Raw genomic sequence first — 17622 nt, forward strand, 5'->3', positions numbered from 1 at the left:
CCCCCCCCCTCCCCCTCCCTCCTCCCCTCCGGTCCTGTCTCCAGCGGGAGCGCGAGACGCTGGTCAGGCTCCGCGGCGCAGCTCGGGAAGGAATAATCGCCCCCGATTGACTTAGATTCCGCCGGAGCCGGCGCCGCGGCCGCCGCCGCCCGGGACCCGCTCGCCGTGCTTTTCGCTTTCTCCATTCTTCCTTAAAAAAAAAAAAAAAAAAGGCAAAACAAAACCAGCCAGCCAGCCAACCAAGAACCCGGTTTGTTGATCGCCTTGGGGTTTGTTTTTTTTTTTTTCACCGTTTGCGGGATTTGCAAACCGAGTTACATGCATGTCCAGTGGGGGTAGGTTTAATTTTGACGATGGAGGGTCCTACTGTGGAGGCTGGGAGGACGGCAAGGCGCACGGCCATGGCGTCTGCACCGGCCCCAAGGGCCAAGGCGAATACACCGGCTCGTGGAGCCACGGCTTCGAGGTACTGGGCGTCTACACCTGGCCCAGCGGCAACACGTACCAGGGCACTTGGGCGCAGGGCAAGCGCCACGGCATCGGCCTGGAGAGCAAGGGGAAGTGGGTGTACAAGGGCGAGTGGACGCACGGATTTAAGGGGCGCTACGGGGTGCGGGAGTGCACGGGCAACGGGGCCAAGTACGAAGGCACCTGGAGCAACGGGCTGCAGGACGGCTACGGCACGGAGACGTACTCAGATGGAGGTAGGTGCCACGGGGGTGGGGGTGGGGGGGCCGGGGCGGGGGGCTGCGCGGGCGGAGGGACCGTCTTCTCTTGCCTCTTCTGTTTACCTCTGGGGAAGTTGAGCTCCTCCCTCCAGTGGGGCCCTGTGCACCTGGAGCATTTCCTGGGGCTTCCTGGAGGCCATAGTTGCCCTGGCTACAGGTTGCCCCACTGCGTGGTGGGGGACAGCACCCCCGTACCAGCTGAAGGGTGTTGGGGCTTTCCAGGAGCAGAACCAGGCCCAGAACCGCGGGGCTGAGCCCAGAGACTGTTAGTGCATGAGCCCAGCGCAGGCCAGAGACCTGCTGGAAAGGCCAGACTGGGCCCTGGGCCCAGGGCCTCATCTGGGACCCACCAAGGGCAGAGGGGAGCAGGGAGAAGGCCCCTTGCCCTTGTTGGTAGAGCTCCGTGGTGCCAGGCCGCCAGGAGTCAGGCCCCAGCTCTGTTCCTTGTTTTCCTGCCGTGCTGAAAGGCCTCCCTTAGTCCTGATCAACCCAAGCCAATGGAAAGGGAGCGATTGGGAGAGGGACACAAACCCAGAGCAACACAACGCGGCAATAAACTTCTAGGTGGTTGGACGCGGGCTAGCACAGCCAGAGAGGCTGCTGGAGGGAGGGAGGGGGAGGCCCATCTGTTTAGCGAGAGCCCAGGAATCTTGCCTTCCAGTGGCTGAATCATTTTCACGGTAGTTTAGGGAATGCTCTGTGCCTTCAATCCAGCATGCCACCACATCCAGGGCTGAGCCTGGCTGCAAGATGGTTTCTGTGCACAGAGCCCTGGCCAGCTTTGCAGCTTCTCCCTTGTCCCGGACACTCCAGTGTCCACTCCTCCCTGCCTCTCCGAGGCATGGAGTGTTTACTGTTCCTGGAAGCTAGACCCCAAACAAGCCGGCTCTCCAGATGCCCCCTTCCCCCATCTGGGAGCTTATCCCCAGAGTGGCTCCATGCCTCCCTCTGGGTAATTTCTCAGGCATGGATGCCTAGGGAAGGCGTGGGGCACGGAACTGACTCGTGTGCTTCTGCTGGGCATGGAAATCGTGAACGTATATGTGGTCTTCTCCCTGCCTGCTGCCTTAGCGTCTCATGAAGCAGGCACCAAACACCTGCTCCCTGGCCACATTCAGGACTGACGGAGGGCTGGAGAGTAATTATTATTTTGGCTTATGCAACCGAGAGGCAGGGTTCATTACTACTCAAAGGGGAGGAGGCGTGGGGGGGCAGTTAATTATATAATGCTCCTGCCTGTCAAAGCCGTGCCCAGCCTTGTCCCAGGCGGCCTCTTCTGTGCTCTTGTTTTCATGGAGCAGGTTGGAGAGCGTCCGTGACCCTGGGGCGCAGGGGCTGGACCGAGCAGACAGCCCTCTCTGGGTTTCAGGCCGTGTGTGCGTGCAAGAGTGTGTGCGCGCGCGCCGCGAGGCTAAGGCAGCAGATGTGGGTGGCTGAGGTGGGCGGCTCTGCAGCCCGGCGCTCCCAGCTGGGCTCTGTGGGAGCCTAGGGGTAGTTGTCACCCTGGGGGCTCTGGCCGTGCTACTCTGAGGATCTGTCTCTCCAGAGGTGCTCCCAGCTGTGCCTGAGCCAGGAAAGCAGCTTTGTGGCCTCCTGTGGGAGCCTGAGGAGGGAGGAGCCAGGCCCTGTCTCTGTGGAACTCCCCAGAATAGCTAAGAGTGCGAGCTAGCCCTCCAGGCTGCCCACCTTCCCCAGACATCTTGGGCGGCCTGCAGAAATCCATCCTTCATTCAACAGATACTGCTATAGGCAGGTGCTCTGGGCTCTGGAAACCAGCGGTGAGCAGAGCAGACAAAAGTCCTGGTCCTCAGTTTCATTTCAGAGGGAAGGGTAGTAATTTCCTTTGTGCTCCCTGGGGGAAGAGAGGCTCTGATTCGGTAGTTGCCCCATGAGTTTAGGGTCTGATGCTTCCTGAAGTGGATCAGTGTTCTTGGGTCTCTGTCTCCCATCCAAGTGGCTGCATAGGGTTTTGCTCCCTAAAGCTCCTCACTTAGGTCCTCCCCTGGTGGGGGCGGGGGTCAGGTCCAGTGTGCAGATGAGGCCAGAGTCCCCAGCCTGTAGTGGCAGAGTCATGGTGGGAACATTGGTTTGTCCTGAATGGAGCCCCCATTTCCCACATCACACCACCTGTAGGCCGACCAGGTAGCAGGGTGCCCGGGCTGACTGCTCCCTTTTGGTTGGCGACATGGCATGACGGAAAATTGGGATAATCGGACCAGACATCTGGGGCCACCTTTCTGCAGCATGGCCTGTGCTTCTCACCAGGAAGGAAGTGACTTGCCCTCCAGCAGTGCATCAGGCAAGCAGAACCCAAGGGGGGTGTTGCGGTGTGGGTCTGGATGCCTTCTCCCCAGTCGGCGGGTGGGCGTGGCACCTCATGCCCAGGAAGGGCAGGCGGAGCCTTAATGAGTTCGTGGTCCTGACTCCAGTCCGACTTTTCCTTTGCACGAGGGATGGGAAGATCAGGCAGGCATCAGCACAGCTCCTGAACTCCAGCCCAGCTCCCAGTGCTGACTTTGGGAAACAGCGATTTTCATGAATAATGCACAAACGGCAAATGTATCCTACATTTGGCTGGAATTGGTATGGACTCCATTTCAACTGGGGCCCCTTCTGCCAACCCCTCCTCCTCCGGGTTCATCCTCCCCCAAGTGCAAGGAAGGCGTTTTCTACCGAAGTGAGCCAAGTGATTTCCACAGTTGGTCGGTCTGCCGGGGGACCCCTCGGAGATGGCGAGGCCCTGGGGGTGCGGGGCGGGAGGAGCACATGCTGTAGTTGCAACTGTTCTGCTGTGTGACCTTGGGCGAGTTCCTTAACATCTCTGAGCTTTTGTCTCTCAGTGCGTAGGAAGGGCTGATAATATCTGTAAAGTAAGTGGGGATTGACTGAGGCGTGTGCACGGCTGTGCTGGGCTTACAGTAAGCTCTCGTGGCCACGTATCGCTCTTCTGTTCTCACGTGACACCTGGAGTGAATGCCACTTATCATGGTCCTTGCTGAACCAATAGCCAGGTGTGGTCGCGGTCATAATGATGCTAAATTGCAACATTAAATGCTGAACGCGTGCCGGGCGTGGGGCAAGTGTTTGCATGCATTCTAGCCTTTAATTCCTCTGCGGGGTTGGTTTCCTTGTTCCCCCGTGTCCCACACTGGGCAGCGGAGGCTCAGAGAGGGCAGACGGCTGGGTTGGTGGGTGTTGGGCAGCACCAAGATTTGCGCTCAGGACAGTGATTCCAGAACCCCTGCTTTTGTGTGGAACACGTTGTCAAACTCCCTTGTGCAAAACTGCCTCCTCATTCCTTCCTCTTCCTCCGCACCCCACTTCCCCTCTGGGTGCAGCAGCCTGGAGTTGTCGGCAGAGGCACAGGTGCGCTCCCAGGTGTCTCCTCCCTCCCGCCCGGGTGCGTGCGTCCCCTTCTGCACGCGCTGGACTCCTGAGCTTGGCCAGACAGGTAAATATTTCCTCCTGCAGCCATGTCTGCAGGACCCCTCGGACCAGCATTCCCCCCACAAATAAACCCTCCCACAGCCTGAGAGATGTGAGTCATCTCACACACCAGGCCTCCCCCCTCAAATGCAGATTCCGTTCACTGGCCCAGATCCCTCGGCCCACACAAATCACACACGCCCACGGTCAAAATTCCAGGCCCTCTGCGCCTGTGCACACACACACGCACAATACACCTGTCACCCAGAGATGTTTCCACCCTGTCCCCCAAAACACAGCCACGTGTACCCTCCAGATCCCTCCCAGCGCCTGCTCCCGAGAAGCAGGAATCCCTGGGAAGGGAGAGCGCCAGCCTTCCAGGAGGGCTCAAGTTACAGAGGGGGCAGTGATGCATTGTTTCCACTTTAAACACGTGTTTATACCCTCCGTGCCCCTGTTACTGGGGAAGCAGCCCTCATCCAAACAAAATAAAGGACCAGGGGGCTTATTTTTGATACTAGACCATGAATATGCAAAAGCAAACTTAAAAAGAGAGAAAGAAATCCAAATGCCCAGGTTAGGAAGGAAGGAAGCAGGTTCACGGACACGGGCGACGGACAACGTAGGCCATTGGGGATTCGTTTCAGAAACAAAAGCAGCACTCAGCCGCCGGAGATAAAAGCCTGTCCTCGCAGATTCTGGTTCAGCCACTTTGGCAAGGGAAAAGGCTCCGGGAGGTGAAAGGAGGAAGAAAAAGCAAATAACTAGTTCTTTGTTGCCAATAATAGCTGAGAAAGAGTGTTGCCGCACGCTCCCCTCACCCAACAGCCCTGGAGCGAAGTGGGTGCTTTAGATCAGGAGCCCCACCGCACGCTGGTGAGGAGATGAGGGTCAGCACCCTCCGGAAATAGCCCCCGCCACCGCGGCGGAGTTCGCGACAGTCAGCCCAGCTGACCGAGGGAGGAGGGGGCACGGCCCGGAAGACAAAGAGTGCTGGTGGCTGCTGGGGGAAAGCCAGGAAGCTCTGCCGCTGTTCCTGGAGGCTCGCTTTCCCCCCAGGCCTGCACAACTCTAATGTCAAGTGGCCGTGGTCTCTGAGCTGACAGCAGGTAGCTAGCCCAGCATCCCAGTGACAACAAGATGTGTGGGTCTGTGGGATCTCCAGGGGACGATGTTTGTTTGGACTTCCCACCGTGGTCACCCCTCTTAGATCAGCCACTGCCCCAGTTCAGGGTCTCCTGCCTCCTGCGAGGCACGCGGTGGGTGGGTGAGCGCTGCCCTGGGTCCTGGCTTTGCCTCCGACAGGCTCTGTGCGTCCCACCAGGGGTTCTCTTGGACTCTCTGTGTCTTCCTTTAGGACAGAGGAGCGGCGGGTCCCTTCAGCACCGTGGACAGCGCCACACCCCCGGCTGGCTCTGCTTCCTTCTCCCGGGACAACCCCTTGCAGCCAAGAGGCCAGACTGACCCTCCTGGCCAGTGACCCCCTGGCTCTGACCCGTCCAGCACCCTCGGCCACGAGAAGTTTTTCCGTCCCTGCGCGTCTCAGGTTGGGTGCGCCTCTGTGCTCACGGGGCGTGCAGGGGCTATGCTGAGGCTGGCAAGGGAATGATGTTGCCCATGACAGCCAATGAGGCCACCATGCCACCTTCCTCCTCAAGTCAGAACCCGTGGGTTCCTCCTCTAGACCCACCCGTGGCTGCTGGCCACACGTGGCCTTTCCAATTTGAATCCGAAAGAATTTCGAGGAAATAAAACATAGATAATCAGAGTTTGCCTCTCACTAGCCGTATTTCAAGGGCTCGATAGCCACGTGGGACACGTGGACAGTGTAGAGATAGAACACGTCCCCATTACAGAAGGTTCTGTTGGAGCGTGAGCCTCTTGTGGGGAGGCACGGGTCTGCGCCGGCATGCTGTTTGTGGAATGAACCAAGGCCGTGCCTCACCGCCATCTCACCGCATGTCACCTCATTGCACGCGCCTGCAGCGGGCATTGAGAGCTAAAAGGAGAGTTCCCCGAGACTGTCTTGCTGGTGGGGTCAGCCTCGCTCCCTCTTCTCTGACAGCATCGCGGTGACAAGTCCCCAGTGGGTTTCGCTTTGCTCCTGGCTCCGTCCTTGCTCATAAGATGCTCTGCCGTTGTTCCCGTGAGCGAGATGGATGGCACAGAGCAAAGGGGACCCGTTCCGATGGTGTGCTGATGTCCCGAGGGCGTGGTGCCATTGTGGCCAGAGGACGCGGCGGGAGCACTGTGCAATGAGCAGAGTTCGCGGCAAAGCGCTGGGAAGAAGCCGAGAAACAAGTGGCTGTTCCTCCACCGGCTTTGTAACTCTCTTTGCTCTTACGGCTGCTCTGGCTTGACTGGTCCAGTCGCCGAGATGCGTTTCCTGAACCCTCTGTATGCTCGAGGGGGAAAGCCACAGAGTCCAGGGCAGCCTTTAGGAAGTCGACCTGGGATTACTTGCTGACCCTCCTGTGCCTTCATCCGTTGGGGCTGCTGTCCCAGAACCCTAGAGACGGGAGGCTTCTAAACAGCCGTGTGTATCTCTCCTAGCTCTGGGGGCTGGGAAGTTCAAGATCAAGGGGTGGGCGGGTTGGTGTTTGGTGAGATCCTGCTTCTGGGGTGCAGACTGCTGCCCTCCCTGTGTCCTCACATGGGGAAAAGGGCCGGAGGAGCCCTCCGGGTCTCCTTTATCGGGCACTAATTCCATGCCTAGGGCCCGACCCGCACAGACATTCAGTTGCTAGCACGAGGAATACGGTATGTAGTTAGCAGCGATGTCGAAGATACGAGATGATGTGACTTCTCCCAAAAAGTCTGGAAGTGAAACTAAAATGTATAATATAACCCAGGGTTTCTCACTCCAGAGTTTGGGGACTCTGGGGAACCACCGCAGGGGAGGGGTCTGAGAAGGGAAGTGGGGTTGCGTGTGTCCTTGAGAGCAGCAGAGGGGCATCCCAGGGGAGGGGACCACTGGGCTCAGGCTAAATCATGGCGGGTTGGGGTCCGGGCTCCGAGACTGGGTTGCTGACTCTGCAGGAGGCATGTCCTCGTAGTGGAGTCATAATACTCTTTCCATGTGCTGGCTCCCACCTTCCTGGGTGTCTGGAGGTCTCCCTGGTGCTCCTGGAGGCCTCGGGAAGGAACCAGGGTCCTCTGTGCCCCTGGGGGAGCAGGGGTTGGGCAGGATGCTGGCCCCCCACCGTCGTTCCTCGAGGTCAGTGCTTTGCAAACTTGACTGTGCATCAGAATCGCCTGGAAGGTGCCGAAAACAGATTTGCTGGTCTCACCCTTGATTTTCTGGCCTGAGATCCTGCCTGATAATGTGCGTTTCCAACACGTTTCAGTTGATGCCGCTGCTGCTGGTCTGGCGACCCCACCTTTAGAAGCATGGCTCTGGGCTGGGGCTTCTTTTTTCCTTTTTTTTTTTAATTTGGTTAATTAACACAGGGTGTTTTATTAGTTTCAGAGTTAAAGTTTAGTGACTCATCAGCTGCGCGGAACACCCGGTGCTCATGCATCCCGTGCCCTCCTGAATGCCCATCCCCCCCCCCCCCCTCAGTTAGTTTCCTGGAGTTAAGAGCCTCTTATGATTTCCTCTTATTTTTTCCCTCCCTTCCCCTGTGTTCGTCTGTCTTGTTTCTTAAATTGCACACATGAGTGAGATCATATGATGATTGACTTACTTCACGAAGAGTAAGAGCCTCTAGTTCCATCCACGTCCTTGCAAATGGCAAGATTTCATCCTTTCTGATGGCTGAGTGCTTTTCCATGGTCTATACGGGCCACATCTTCTTGAGCCATCCGTCTGCTGGTGGACATCTGGGCTCTTTCCACAGTTTGGCTGCTGTGGACATCGCTGCTGTAAACACTGGGGTACACGTGCCCCTTCGGGTCACTGTGTTTGTATCCTTTGGGTTAAGTATCTTGTAGCACAATTACTGGGTTGTAGGGTAGCTCTATTTTCAACTTTCTAAGGAACCTCCATACTGTCTTCCAGAGTGGCTGTAAGGCTGGTGCTTCTTTTTTTTTTTTTTTTTTTTTAAGTTTTTTTTTGTGTTTGAGAGAGAGAGAGAGAGAGAGAGAGAGAGAGAGCAGGAGAGAGGAGGAGGTCAGAGGGAGAAGCAGGCTCCCTATGGAGCCGGGAACCCGATGCGGGACTCAATCCCGGGACCTGAGCAGAAGGCAGTTGCCCAATGAACTGAGCCACTCAGGCGCCCAAGTGTGGGTTTTGTTTTTGTTTTTGTTTTGTTTTTGTTTGCTTTTGTTTTTTTAAAGATTTTCTTTCTTTGTTTGACAGAGGGAGAGATCACAAGTAGGCAGAGAGGCAGGCAGAGAGAGAGGAGGAAGCAGGCTTCCCACCAAGCAGAGAGCCCGATGTGGGGCTCGATCCCAGGACCCTGGGATCATGACCTGAACCGAAGGCAGAGGCTTTAACCCACTGAGCCACCCAGGTGCCCCCCAAGTGTGGGGCTTCTTAACACCAGCTGTACAGCAGAGCCACTGAGGCTGGTTCCCCGGGGAGACCGTTAGACGTGCAGAATCCCAGCACCGTCCCCCCAGCCCCAACCCAGGGGCCTCCAGGGCCGGAAGCCCACGTTTGCAAGATGTCCGGGTGGCCCGAATGGAGGACCTAGTGCACTAGTCCCAACCTCCGCAGCACGTGGAGTCATCTGGCTGCGTTGGGAAATGCTGATGCCCGGGCTCCACCGGGAGACGCTGACTGAGCAGGTCCGGGTGCAGCCTGGGCGTCGGGATTCTTTGACAACTGTCCCGGTGACCCTGATGTAGAGCCAAGGCGGAGGGCTACTCGCCGGGGCCGTCGCTGGGAGACTGGCTCGGAAGACACGGCTAGAAGGCAGGGTGGCCCCTGACCCGGGTCCCCGATACGAGCTGACAGGGCTGAGCCGCTGCTCTGGACGGTTTTTCAAACGCCACGTCTAGTGGCTCCTGGAGGAGATGTCGGGCTTCACTTAGAGTCCAATAGACTTGCAGATTCCCCAGCATTGCCGATGCCCCGGCAAGGAGAGCTGCTGTGTGTGCGTGGCCCCTCCTTGCCTCTGCCTTTGCCTCCTCCTTCCTTACAGAGTGCCCGCCCCCGGGTTTCGGGCCCCACCAAGATCCAGAACAGTCTCTCAGGATCCCACAAGGCCTGTGTCTGTGTGAGGGCCCTGGGGTTAGGACGAGGACATGACCGTGTCTTACAGACCCCAGTTTGAAAGTGCGCCAAACAGACACGGGCCCCTGGAATCCCCAAGCCGCGGGATCGCTCTGAAGGAAGGACACTGACCACGTGTGAACGAACGTCTGCTTCGTTCCGGGTTCCGGCTGGCGCGCTTTGCCATAGACCTTGTTCCTTTTAGTCCTTAAAGCTATGCTTGGGGTGAGGCACGCTCTCCCATGTCTGAGGCATGTGCTCACAGCTTGGGGTGGCTTGGCGAGGCCACGGAGCTGCTGGGCTGTGGGGCTGGTCTAGCGCGGTCTGCAGCGCCCAGGAGGGGGGACAGCGGGGGCTCCGCCTGTGGACACTTGTCTTGGCCACCCCCTTTCTGTACAGTTGAGGCAGTAGAGGACCAGGGAGGTGCCCAGGTCTGGTAGTAACAGAGAGGCAGGGGAGGGGGGCCTGGCCTCCTGAAGCCGGGCTTTCCGTGGCAGTGCGTAAACTCATGGTTTCTTCCAGGCTCCTCCAAGAGTATGGGGGAAGCTGCGGGTCCTCTCCCAGGATATATTCAGGTTCCTGCACACACGAGGCATTTTGTGGGTACTTGTGGGGGTTCACAGACTCCCCAAGACTTGTCCGTGGACCCCAGGATAGGAACCGTCCCATTCTCCACGACAGCCCAGGCTCGCGGTGCACAGCAAGTGGGAACGAGAGGAGGGCCAGAGCCAGCGGCCTCCTACAGCCCGCGAGTCCAGAGCAAGGGCCCGGGCTTCCCTGCCTCCTCTGCCATGAACACAGCCCTCCCCGTGTCGAGGCCCCAGGGCCCTCAGCTACTCCCACAGGACTCCCCGGTCTGCCCCCCAGACTGCATTTGACCCTCAAAACTTCTTCATACTCATCCTCCCCACCAGTCCAACAACACTCAAGCCTCAGTGAGCATCTGGCCACGAGCTGGGAGCTGCCTGTGCCTTCTTCCATTCCATCGGCCTGGGAGGAAGGCAGGACTCCCCCATTCTGGAGATGAAAACTGAAGCCCAGGGAGGCCAAGGAAACGGGGATGCTGATTCAGGGTCTCAGTGTTCTGCTAGTGGTCTGCTCCTGACCTCCCACCCTGGGCTCGCAGGACAGGCTCCCCAGGAGGGAATCTAGCAGAGGGCATGCCTCTGGGGCTGTCTGGGGGACCCGAAGGTGGCAGAGGGGTGGTCTCACTGTAGGGAGCCCGGGAGGGATTTCCTGTGGGGAGAGTTTCAGGTCCTAAGGGAGGCTCGGGCGGGGGCCTCCATGGGAGGCACACCCTGCAGACCAGAGCCGGCTCTCTGGGAGGCTGGTTGCAGACGCCAAGGTGAGGGGCTGTGAGTTGGTGCCCCGCTGCCGGCCTGGGGGCCGTGCACGACATATCTGTGCCCGCGCCCCCAGCTGTTTGCTTGCTTCCTGGTGAGTTCAAAGGCCTGGTTGTCTGTGGGTAGCTCTGGGGGAGAAAAGGCAAGAGCTGAATGCATTTCAATGAGGATGGTGTGGGGATGCCAGACTCTCAGGGAGCCTCCGAGCCCTCTGGGCACACCTGCTCCTGGGAGGGTCCCTTCCCGGTGGATTGGAGGCTGGGTGGGGGGTGTGCGTGGCAGAGACTGGTGGTCCCTCCCTGGGACCTGCAGCAGGAAGAGCTCCAGAGATCCTGGTTGGCTGATGCGTGGATGATAGGACGGCCAGTGGCATGGAGAGCAGGAGAAAGGGCACGCGAGGCCCCAAGGAGGCCGGAGCTGGTGTGGCTCGTTAGAGGCCCAGAGGGTGAGCTCGAGGGGGTGGGGGTCTGAGCACAGCTTCCCTGCCCCCGGAGGGAAGGGCATGGAAGGATTCAAGCGCAGCACCTCGTCGGCTGGTGTTCGTGTTTTTGTGATTGAGTTTGAATTCCGAGATTCTGGTAGACTCACACGCGGTGGTGACACCAGCGGAGGCATCCCCTGTGCCCTCCAGGCAGTCTCCCCGCAGGAACCCCTGACGTAAGGACCACACGGGCTGCGGCCGGGAGACCACGGAGACACAGTGTTTCATCAGCGGGGAGCCCCAGCCGCCTTGCCCGGCCACACCGTGCTCGCTCCCCTCCACGACACCCACTCCGTTGCTCTCCCTCCTGGCACTTTCTCATTTCCAGAATGTTCTATCCATGAGATCGTACAGGGTGCCACCTTTCGGGACTGGCTTTCTTCGCTCCCTCTGGTTCTCTGGAGAGCCACCCAGGTCGTGTGTGCTTCCACACTCCGTCCCTCTTTTCTGCTGCAGACCAGGGTCCTGCGGTGTGCGTGTGCACGGACCGCGGCTTGTGTAACCACGTGCCATCAAAAACCACGAGCTGTCGAGGGGCCGCGATGAGTCCCACCCCTGCAGACTTTCACGGAAAGGCTGTTAGGTGAACGTGAGCCTTCGTGCCCCTGGGAGACACGCCTAGGAGCGTGGCTGTTGGACCATTGACATCTGTGTGTTTATGTTTGGGTCATCACATTGGTTGTTGGGTGGGGATGGAAATGGGGGCCAGAGTGGAAGCTGGGGACCCCTGGGAGGGCTCTGGTGTCCGGGGGAGGGGAGATGATGGCCTGGGTTTGGGTGGGGGCAGTGCGTCAGGGAGACACAGAGCCCTGAGGGTTGGCGGTGGGCTGCGTAGGCGGGCGGAGCCCGGGACAGCCAGCTCCCAGGTCAGGGCCGACCTCCTGTTTCAGAGGGGCTCCGAGGGCAGGGTGGGGTGTGCGGTGGGAGAGACTGGAGGCAGCCGGGTGAGGGTGGAGGGTGCATGGAGAAGGTGCCTCTGATCGAGGCGGGGGCACCGGCCACGGGGAGGTGACATGAAGTCGGGAGGGACCAGACTGGAGGGAAGAAGCTGCAGGACTCAGAACTGGGTGGGAGAGGGAGGGTGATGGGGCGGGCTCAGGCAGCAGGCCGAGGGGGAGGGCGCTCCTGGGGGTGCGGGCAGGGGAAGACAGCAAGGACAGAGACGGACCGGGATTCAACCCCGGGTTCCCTCTTCTTATCCGGGAGGCCTCCTTACCATCCCTCCACCCCACGAGGCCAGGTGCACGCAGCTGTGCCATTTCGCAGGTGAGGAAGCCACGGTTGGGGGACGCGGGGACTTGCCCACGTCCCTTGGACGGTTCGGATTCCAGCAGCAAGGGAGTCGCACGACATAGGTCCCGAGCCCCTGCGGGAGGGTCCCGCAGGCAAAGGTTTCTGTGCGTCCCCTGGTCGCCCCCTTGGGCTTCCTGTCCCAGACAGGTGGTTCCGTGTTGCGCTGGCACCAGGAGGGGACAGACGGTCGCAGTGTCATGGATTTGATATCATCCTTGTGCGGGTACAAGTGACCGGTCGCAAAGGTCGTCTGCGGAAGGGTACACTTCAGCGGTGTCTAGTCTGTCACCCCTAATTTTAGAACATTTTTCTCCCCTGAGAAAGAGACCCCACTTGCGCTGAGTCCCGCCCTGGGCCACCCTGACCTGCTTCTTGTCTCGGGAGCAGCTGGGTCTGGACACTCGGTGTGGACGGGCGTCTCCCTGAGGACTGGCCAGGCCCGTCTGTCCACGTGTCCGTGGGCCACGCGCATGTCTTCGGAGACATGTCTGTTCAGGTCCTTGCCCGCTTTAAAATTGGGTTATTTGTTTTTTTGTTGTTGAGTTGTCAGTTTTTAAAAATGCATTGTAAATAGTGACGATGTCCAGCGCTCGACCCCTCCCCCGGGATCCCGTGTGGCCACTGCCTGCCCCAGGGGACAGTGGATTCCTCGAAATAAGCTCAATGCCTTTGTCCTGCCCCAGAGCACCGAGCGTGGAGCCAGGCACACAGTAGGGCTTCAGCTGATGTTGACTTGACGGAAGCAGGACCACTGCCCACAGGCAAGGCGGTCGGGATGCTGTGCAGGCCGTGCAGTGGGGGCTCGGAAGGGTCTGCTTCCCCAGCTGGGGAGAACAGCCGCGGTGTCAGCACGCGGGCGTTTAGTGAGCGCTGACTGTGTGCCTGGCAATGAGCCGGCCCCGGGACTAGGGGGCCGTGTCCATGCACCTGTTACATGACTTCCCGTTCCTGCTGATGGGATGGAAGGAGCTAGGCCAGGGGAGACCGGAGAGAATAGCAGGTGTGAGAAAGCCTGCGGGGGAAGGGCTTTCCCCGGGAGGTGGTGGGGAGAGGTGGGCAGGCTGGGGGGGTCCCAGATGCTCTAGGAGGAGGGTTTGTAAGCATGCGTGGGCCGAGGGAGCACGGGGAGCTAGCGTGGCTGTGTCCTGTAGCCCCGTGTCGGGGCTTCGGGCGGTCCTGGCCATGGAGGCTGTAGCCGAACCCTTTGGGTCTGCCCAGAGCCAAAACCCTGGAAACCTGTAACCCCGCTGGGGACGGAGGCCCGGCCTGGTTGTACTCCTGCACGCCATGCCACCCGGACAGTGTGGGGCCAAGCAGCTGCGTCTGTGGGGCAGGGCCCCGGTCTGGAGGAAGTGAGCTGTGGATCCCTGAGAGAGTGCGGCAGGAAGAGAGCGGAGGTCAAGGTTTCCTTGGGATTGGACGCGGCCCTGGAGACCGTGACCATGAAGTGTCCACCAGCGCAGAGTGTCCTGTCAGCCGGAGGCCGGAGCTGGGGGAAGAGGAGGGCAGGAGTGCGCCGGTCGGGGATGCGGCAGACGTTAGCGGACAGACAGGGAGGGAGGAAGGGAAGGCGGGAGAGACCAGGAGAGGGGGAGAGAGAGACAGAGATGGGGAGACAGAGAGAGAGATAGGGAGGGAGACCGAGAGGCCGCAGGGGTCAGCAATGGGGGCCTCCTGCGCCGCTGCCCCTCAGGAGGGCCGGCAGACCCCTGCCTGCAGGCCTTCCCCTCCACCCACAGTGGCCAGAGGAGCTCCTGTAGAACCCCCTCAGGGCTGTCGAGGCCCTTCAGCCAGGGCACCCAGGAGTGCGTCCGTCCTGAGGTGGGAACGTCTGGTTGATTCCTCCTTGCAGGAATTCCCGCGGGAACCTTGGAGGGAGGAGTTGTCTGAGCCTGCGGTGGGGCCGGGCTTTGCAGGGGTGGTTCCGTGCGGGTCTGAGAGCGGGTCCGGCTTTGCAGGGTTCACTCTGCTCTTCCTCTGTGAGCCTCAGGGACTCTGGCTGGTGGCTGAGGAAGGAGTTTCGGGAAAACCCAACGTCCAGGGCCTGTCCTCCTGGACTGGGACAGGCGTCCGGAAGGAGTCATCGCGGGGGTGTAGGTGAAGGGCTGTGTGCTGGCCGCCGGCCGGCCGGGCCCCTGCTGCCCCTCCCTCTGCTCTCCCGGTCTCCCCTCGGAGCTGCTCTGTCCGGAGATGCCTGTGCAGCCCCCCGTATCCCTCCTTGCTCTGGGCAGCAGCGTCCTGGGTGCACAAGGACACACTGCTGGCTGGGCCTCCCCAGGCCCGGCGCGAGCTTGAGCTGGCGTTCTTCGGGGTTGCAGGGGCAGGCAGGGACTGGAGCCCTGTCTGTCCTTGGCCTGGGCCACCCTTGGCCAGCCACGTTAGCGTCCAGCGGGATAGGTGTGAGGTTCGTCCCGAACCTCTGGGGGTCAGGCCTGGGGGGGGGGTAATGCTACCCCAGGACATTGGCAGCCGCTCTCAGTGCTGTTTCCATTGCTGACAGAATCACAGCTTTGGCGACTGACTGCTGTGCTTTGCTGCCCGTCTACACCTCAGGTCGAGGCTAGTGAAAAAAGGTTGTGAGTTCCTTCTCCACAACCCCTGGTTCCATCCATGGACCCCCTGGGGGTCTGCACACCCCAGGCTGAGGGCCTCTGCTCCCACCTCGTCCCTCGGGAGCAGATCTCATGTCTGAAATCCGACTGTCCCCCTCTGTGTCCTGAGGGGGATCCTGACCCCGGCGCTCGACACTGCGCAGGCCGTGGGGGCCCCTGGGCTGCGGAGCAGGAGCCCCCCAGGGTGCCCAGGAAACGGGATTGGGGAGGGTTGTTATTTGACGATTCTGGGATGTGGAGGTGTGTTCCCACTGGCAGGGATGTCCCCCCAGGAAGGCTGCCTCCACCTCACACCGGGGCTGCTCTTTGCCGGGCACAGAGCCGGTGCAGACAGACTCCACCTGGCACACCACACCCACGGCCGGCGCACAAGTCCGTGATTCCTGGTGGGCCCAGAGTCGCACACGTCGCCTCCGTCGGCTTTAGGGCCTTTTGTGTACCCAGCTGTCCTCTCCCTAGCTCCCCCCGCCCCTTCACAGCCACCGAATCTTCTCTCTGTCACTGGGTTTGCCAGTCCTGGACCTTTCATGTACACGCGTCACACCCCCTTACAGTCCCTTCCGTCCGTCCGTGCGGTCACACGTGCCAGAGCTCTGTTCCCTCTATGACTTGCCGGCGTTCCAGGCACGGACAGGCCACTGCTGGCTCTCCCAGTCATCCGCTGGCTGAAGGGTGCAGGTGTCTGTGGGACGGGCATTTTCTCCTCTCTTGGGGGTGCACCTAAGCACGGAATTGCCGGGTCATAGGGTGACTCCGGGTTTCATTGTTGGAGGAACTGCCAGACTGTTTCCCAGTGTCTGTACCACTGTACATTTCCGCTCAGCTTATTTTTAAAAAAGAATGTTCTGGAAGATCAGAAGTCCTTATTGGCATCCCCCGCCCCTCCAGGGGTGAGGGATGGGTTTCTTTCTGGACGTGGCAAAGTCTGTGTTTGGAGAAAACCCTAACAGGGCTGGAGATGGTGGCTGTGCAGGACACAGGGGGCACTCGCTGTCCCCTGCACGTGGTCCCCACCACAGTCCTGCCCCTCGGCCCCCACCCGAAGCCCTGCTCTCTGCATCCTCCTGCCGGTGGTGTTCCCGTCATGTGTCTCTGTCCCTCTAAATCCCAGATCCAAGAGGTTCTTTGTTCTCTGCGTGGTCTCTGCCCAGCTCCTGGACGGTTCTCCGCAGGCAGAGGTGAATGTGTGGTCACGTGGAGTGGGGGTCTTCTCCCCGTGCTGCAGAAGATGGAGGCTTCTGTGTGGGGAGGGGGACAGAGGAAGCCCCCTAGCTAAGCAGTGACCGTGATCCCGCTCTCTACAGGAGAGGTCTCGGGAGAGGAAATGACACAGACGTGCAAACTAGCCCCTGCGACCACCGAGGAGCCCTCTGTTTTTCTCTGGGATGGCAGACTCTGTGGAACCCGCATAAAGGTGACAGAGTTCTGGGGGACCCCCAAGAAGATGGCAGGGACCTGGGGGTTTCCCCGGGATGATAACAGGCACAAGGGGCCTCTGTGGAGCCATGGCCGTCGGGGGCTCCGTGGGGCTGTGGCAGATACAGGGGCCTCTGGGGGCCGTGGCCAGAAGGTGGGGCCTTTCAGCGGCTCCATCCTTCACTCTCTGGCCGAGTCCCCCCAGGTCCCCACGTTCAGTCCCTGTCTTGCTGCAGATCTGTGGGTTGGGTACCATTGTCCCCCTTTTATGGACATGGAATCTGAGGGTTAGTAACCCGTCCAGCCTCATGGCTGGTGGTGGAGCTCAACTTGCGTCCAAGTGGCCTTGTGGGGGGGCCTGCCCCTGGGAACTGGCAGCCCCACGTAGACCCCACCTGCCCCAGGTCCTCTGGCCCAGAACTCGGGAAACTGAGGCCTATGGAGGTCTTACGGAGGCTTAGTGACAGCCTTGAGGGGGTTGGAGCCCCTGTGTCCCGCTGTGGCCGTGGGTGTGTGTATGGGGTGATGGACCGCAAGCCACGTTGAGAACCTCGTCTTAAATGCAGCCCCCAGGCCCCAAGGCAGGGTGCTCAGCCGGGCTCCTGGTGTACCTCTGGTGTGTGTGTGATGCCCCAACCCTGAGAAGTGACACAGAGGGAAAGGGAGTGGCAGGGGCTTCTGTCTGAAGGCCGGATGGAAGCTTGACCAGCAGGCGGCTTTCCAGCGACAAGATTGTTGGTTCTCACAGGACATTGTATAAACAGGAAAGTGATGGGGGGGCTGCTCCTGCCCAGCCTCCTCCCAGATGCCACCCCTTCCCCTGGGTCCGTGCTCTGCGCAGGCCGAGAGTCCGATCGGTTCCCAGAATTCTCCGGGTGCTTCTCATGGGAGAACATGGGTTCTCGGCCCCAAGGGGCACTGGTCACCTGGAGGGTCACCTGGGTGTCGGCCCACCTACAGGGGCTCTGCTTCACTGGGGCTGGGGCCCTGGGAATCTGCATTTCAGCAAGCCCCAGGTGGCGCAGATGCTGCCCGGGAGACCCATGGCAGACCCAGCAGCCATGATGCATGGACAGCCCTCCAGCGGACCCTCTGCTGGCTTACTTCTCGGACCACCACGGCCTCCTAATGAATTTTACTTAAACACGGTGATTGCCTTGGACCC

At 60.0% G+C, this 17622-nt stretch overlaps 1 protein-coding gene across 1 annotated transcript in view; it reads left to right on the plus strand.

Moving 5' to 3' along the window:
• Positions 1 to 277: 277 nt before the first annotated feature.
• The window catches only part of LOC111153002 (junctophilin 3), a 92543-nt gene continuing 75198 nt past the window's right edge, over positions 278 to 17622 (plus strand). The window contains exon 1 of the mRNA XM_022511800.1: positions 278 to 704. Coding sequence (XP_022367508.1) covers positions 323 to 704 — 382 coding nt within the window. The 5' untranslated portion in view covers positions 278 to 322. The remainder of the gene's footprint in view (positions 705 to 17622) is intronic.

The sequence above is a fragment of the Enhydra lutris genome, unplaced genomic scaffold (assembly GCF_002288905.1).
Source record: "Enhydra lutris kenyoni isolate GAN:26980312 unplaced genomic scaffold, ASM228890v2 scaffoldscaffold30, whole genome shotgun sequence".
NCBI lineage: Eukaryota > Metazoa > Chordata > Mammalia > Carnivora > Mustelidae > Enhydra > Enhydra lutris.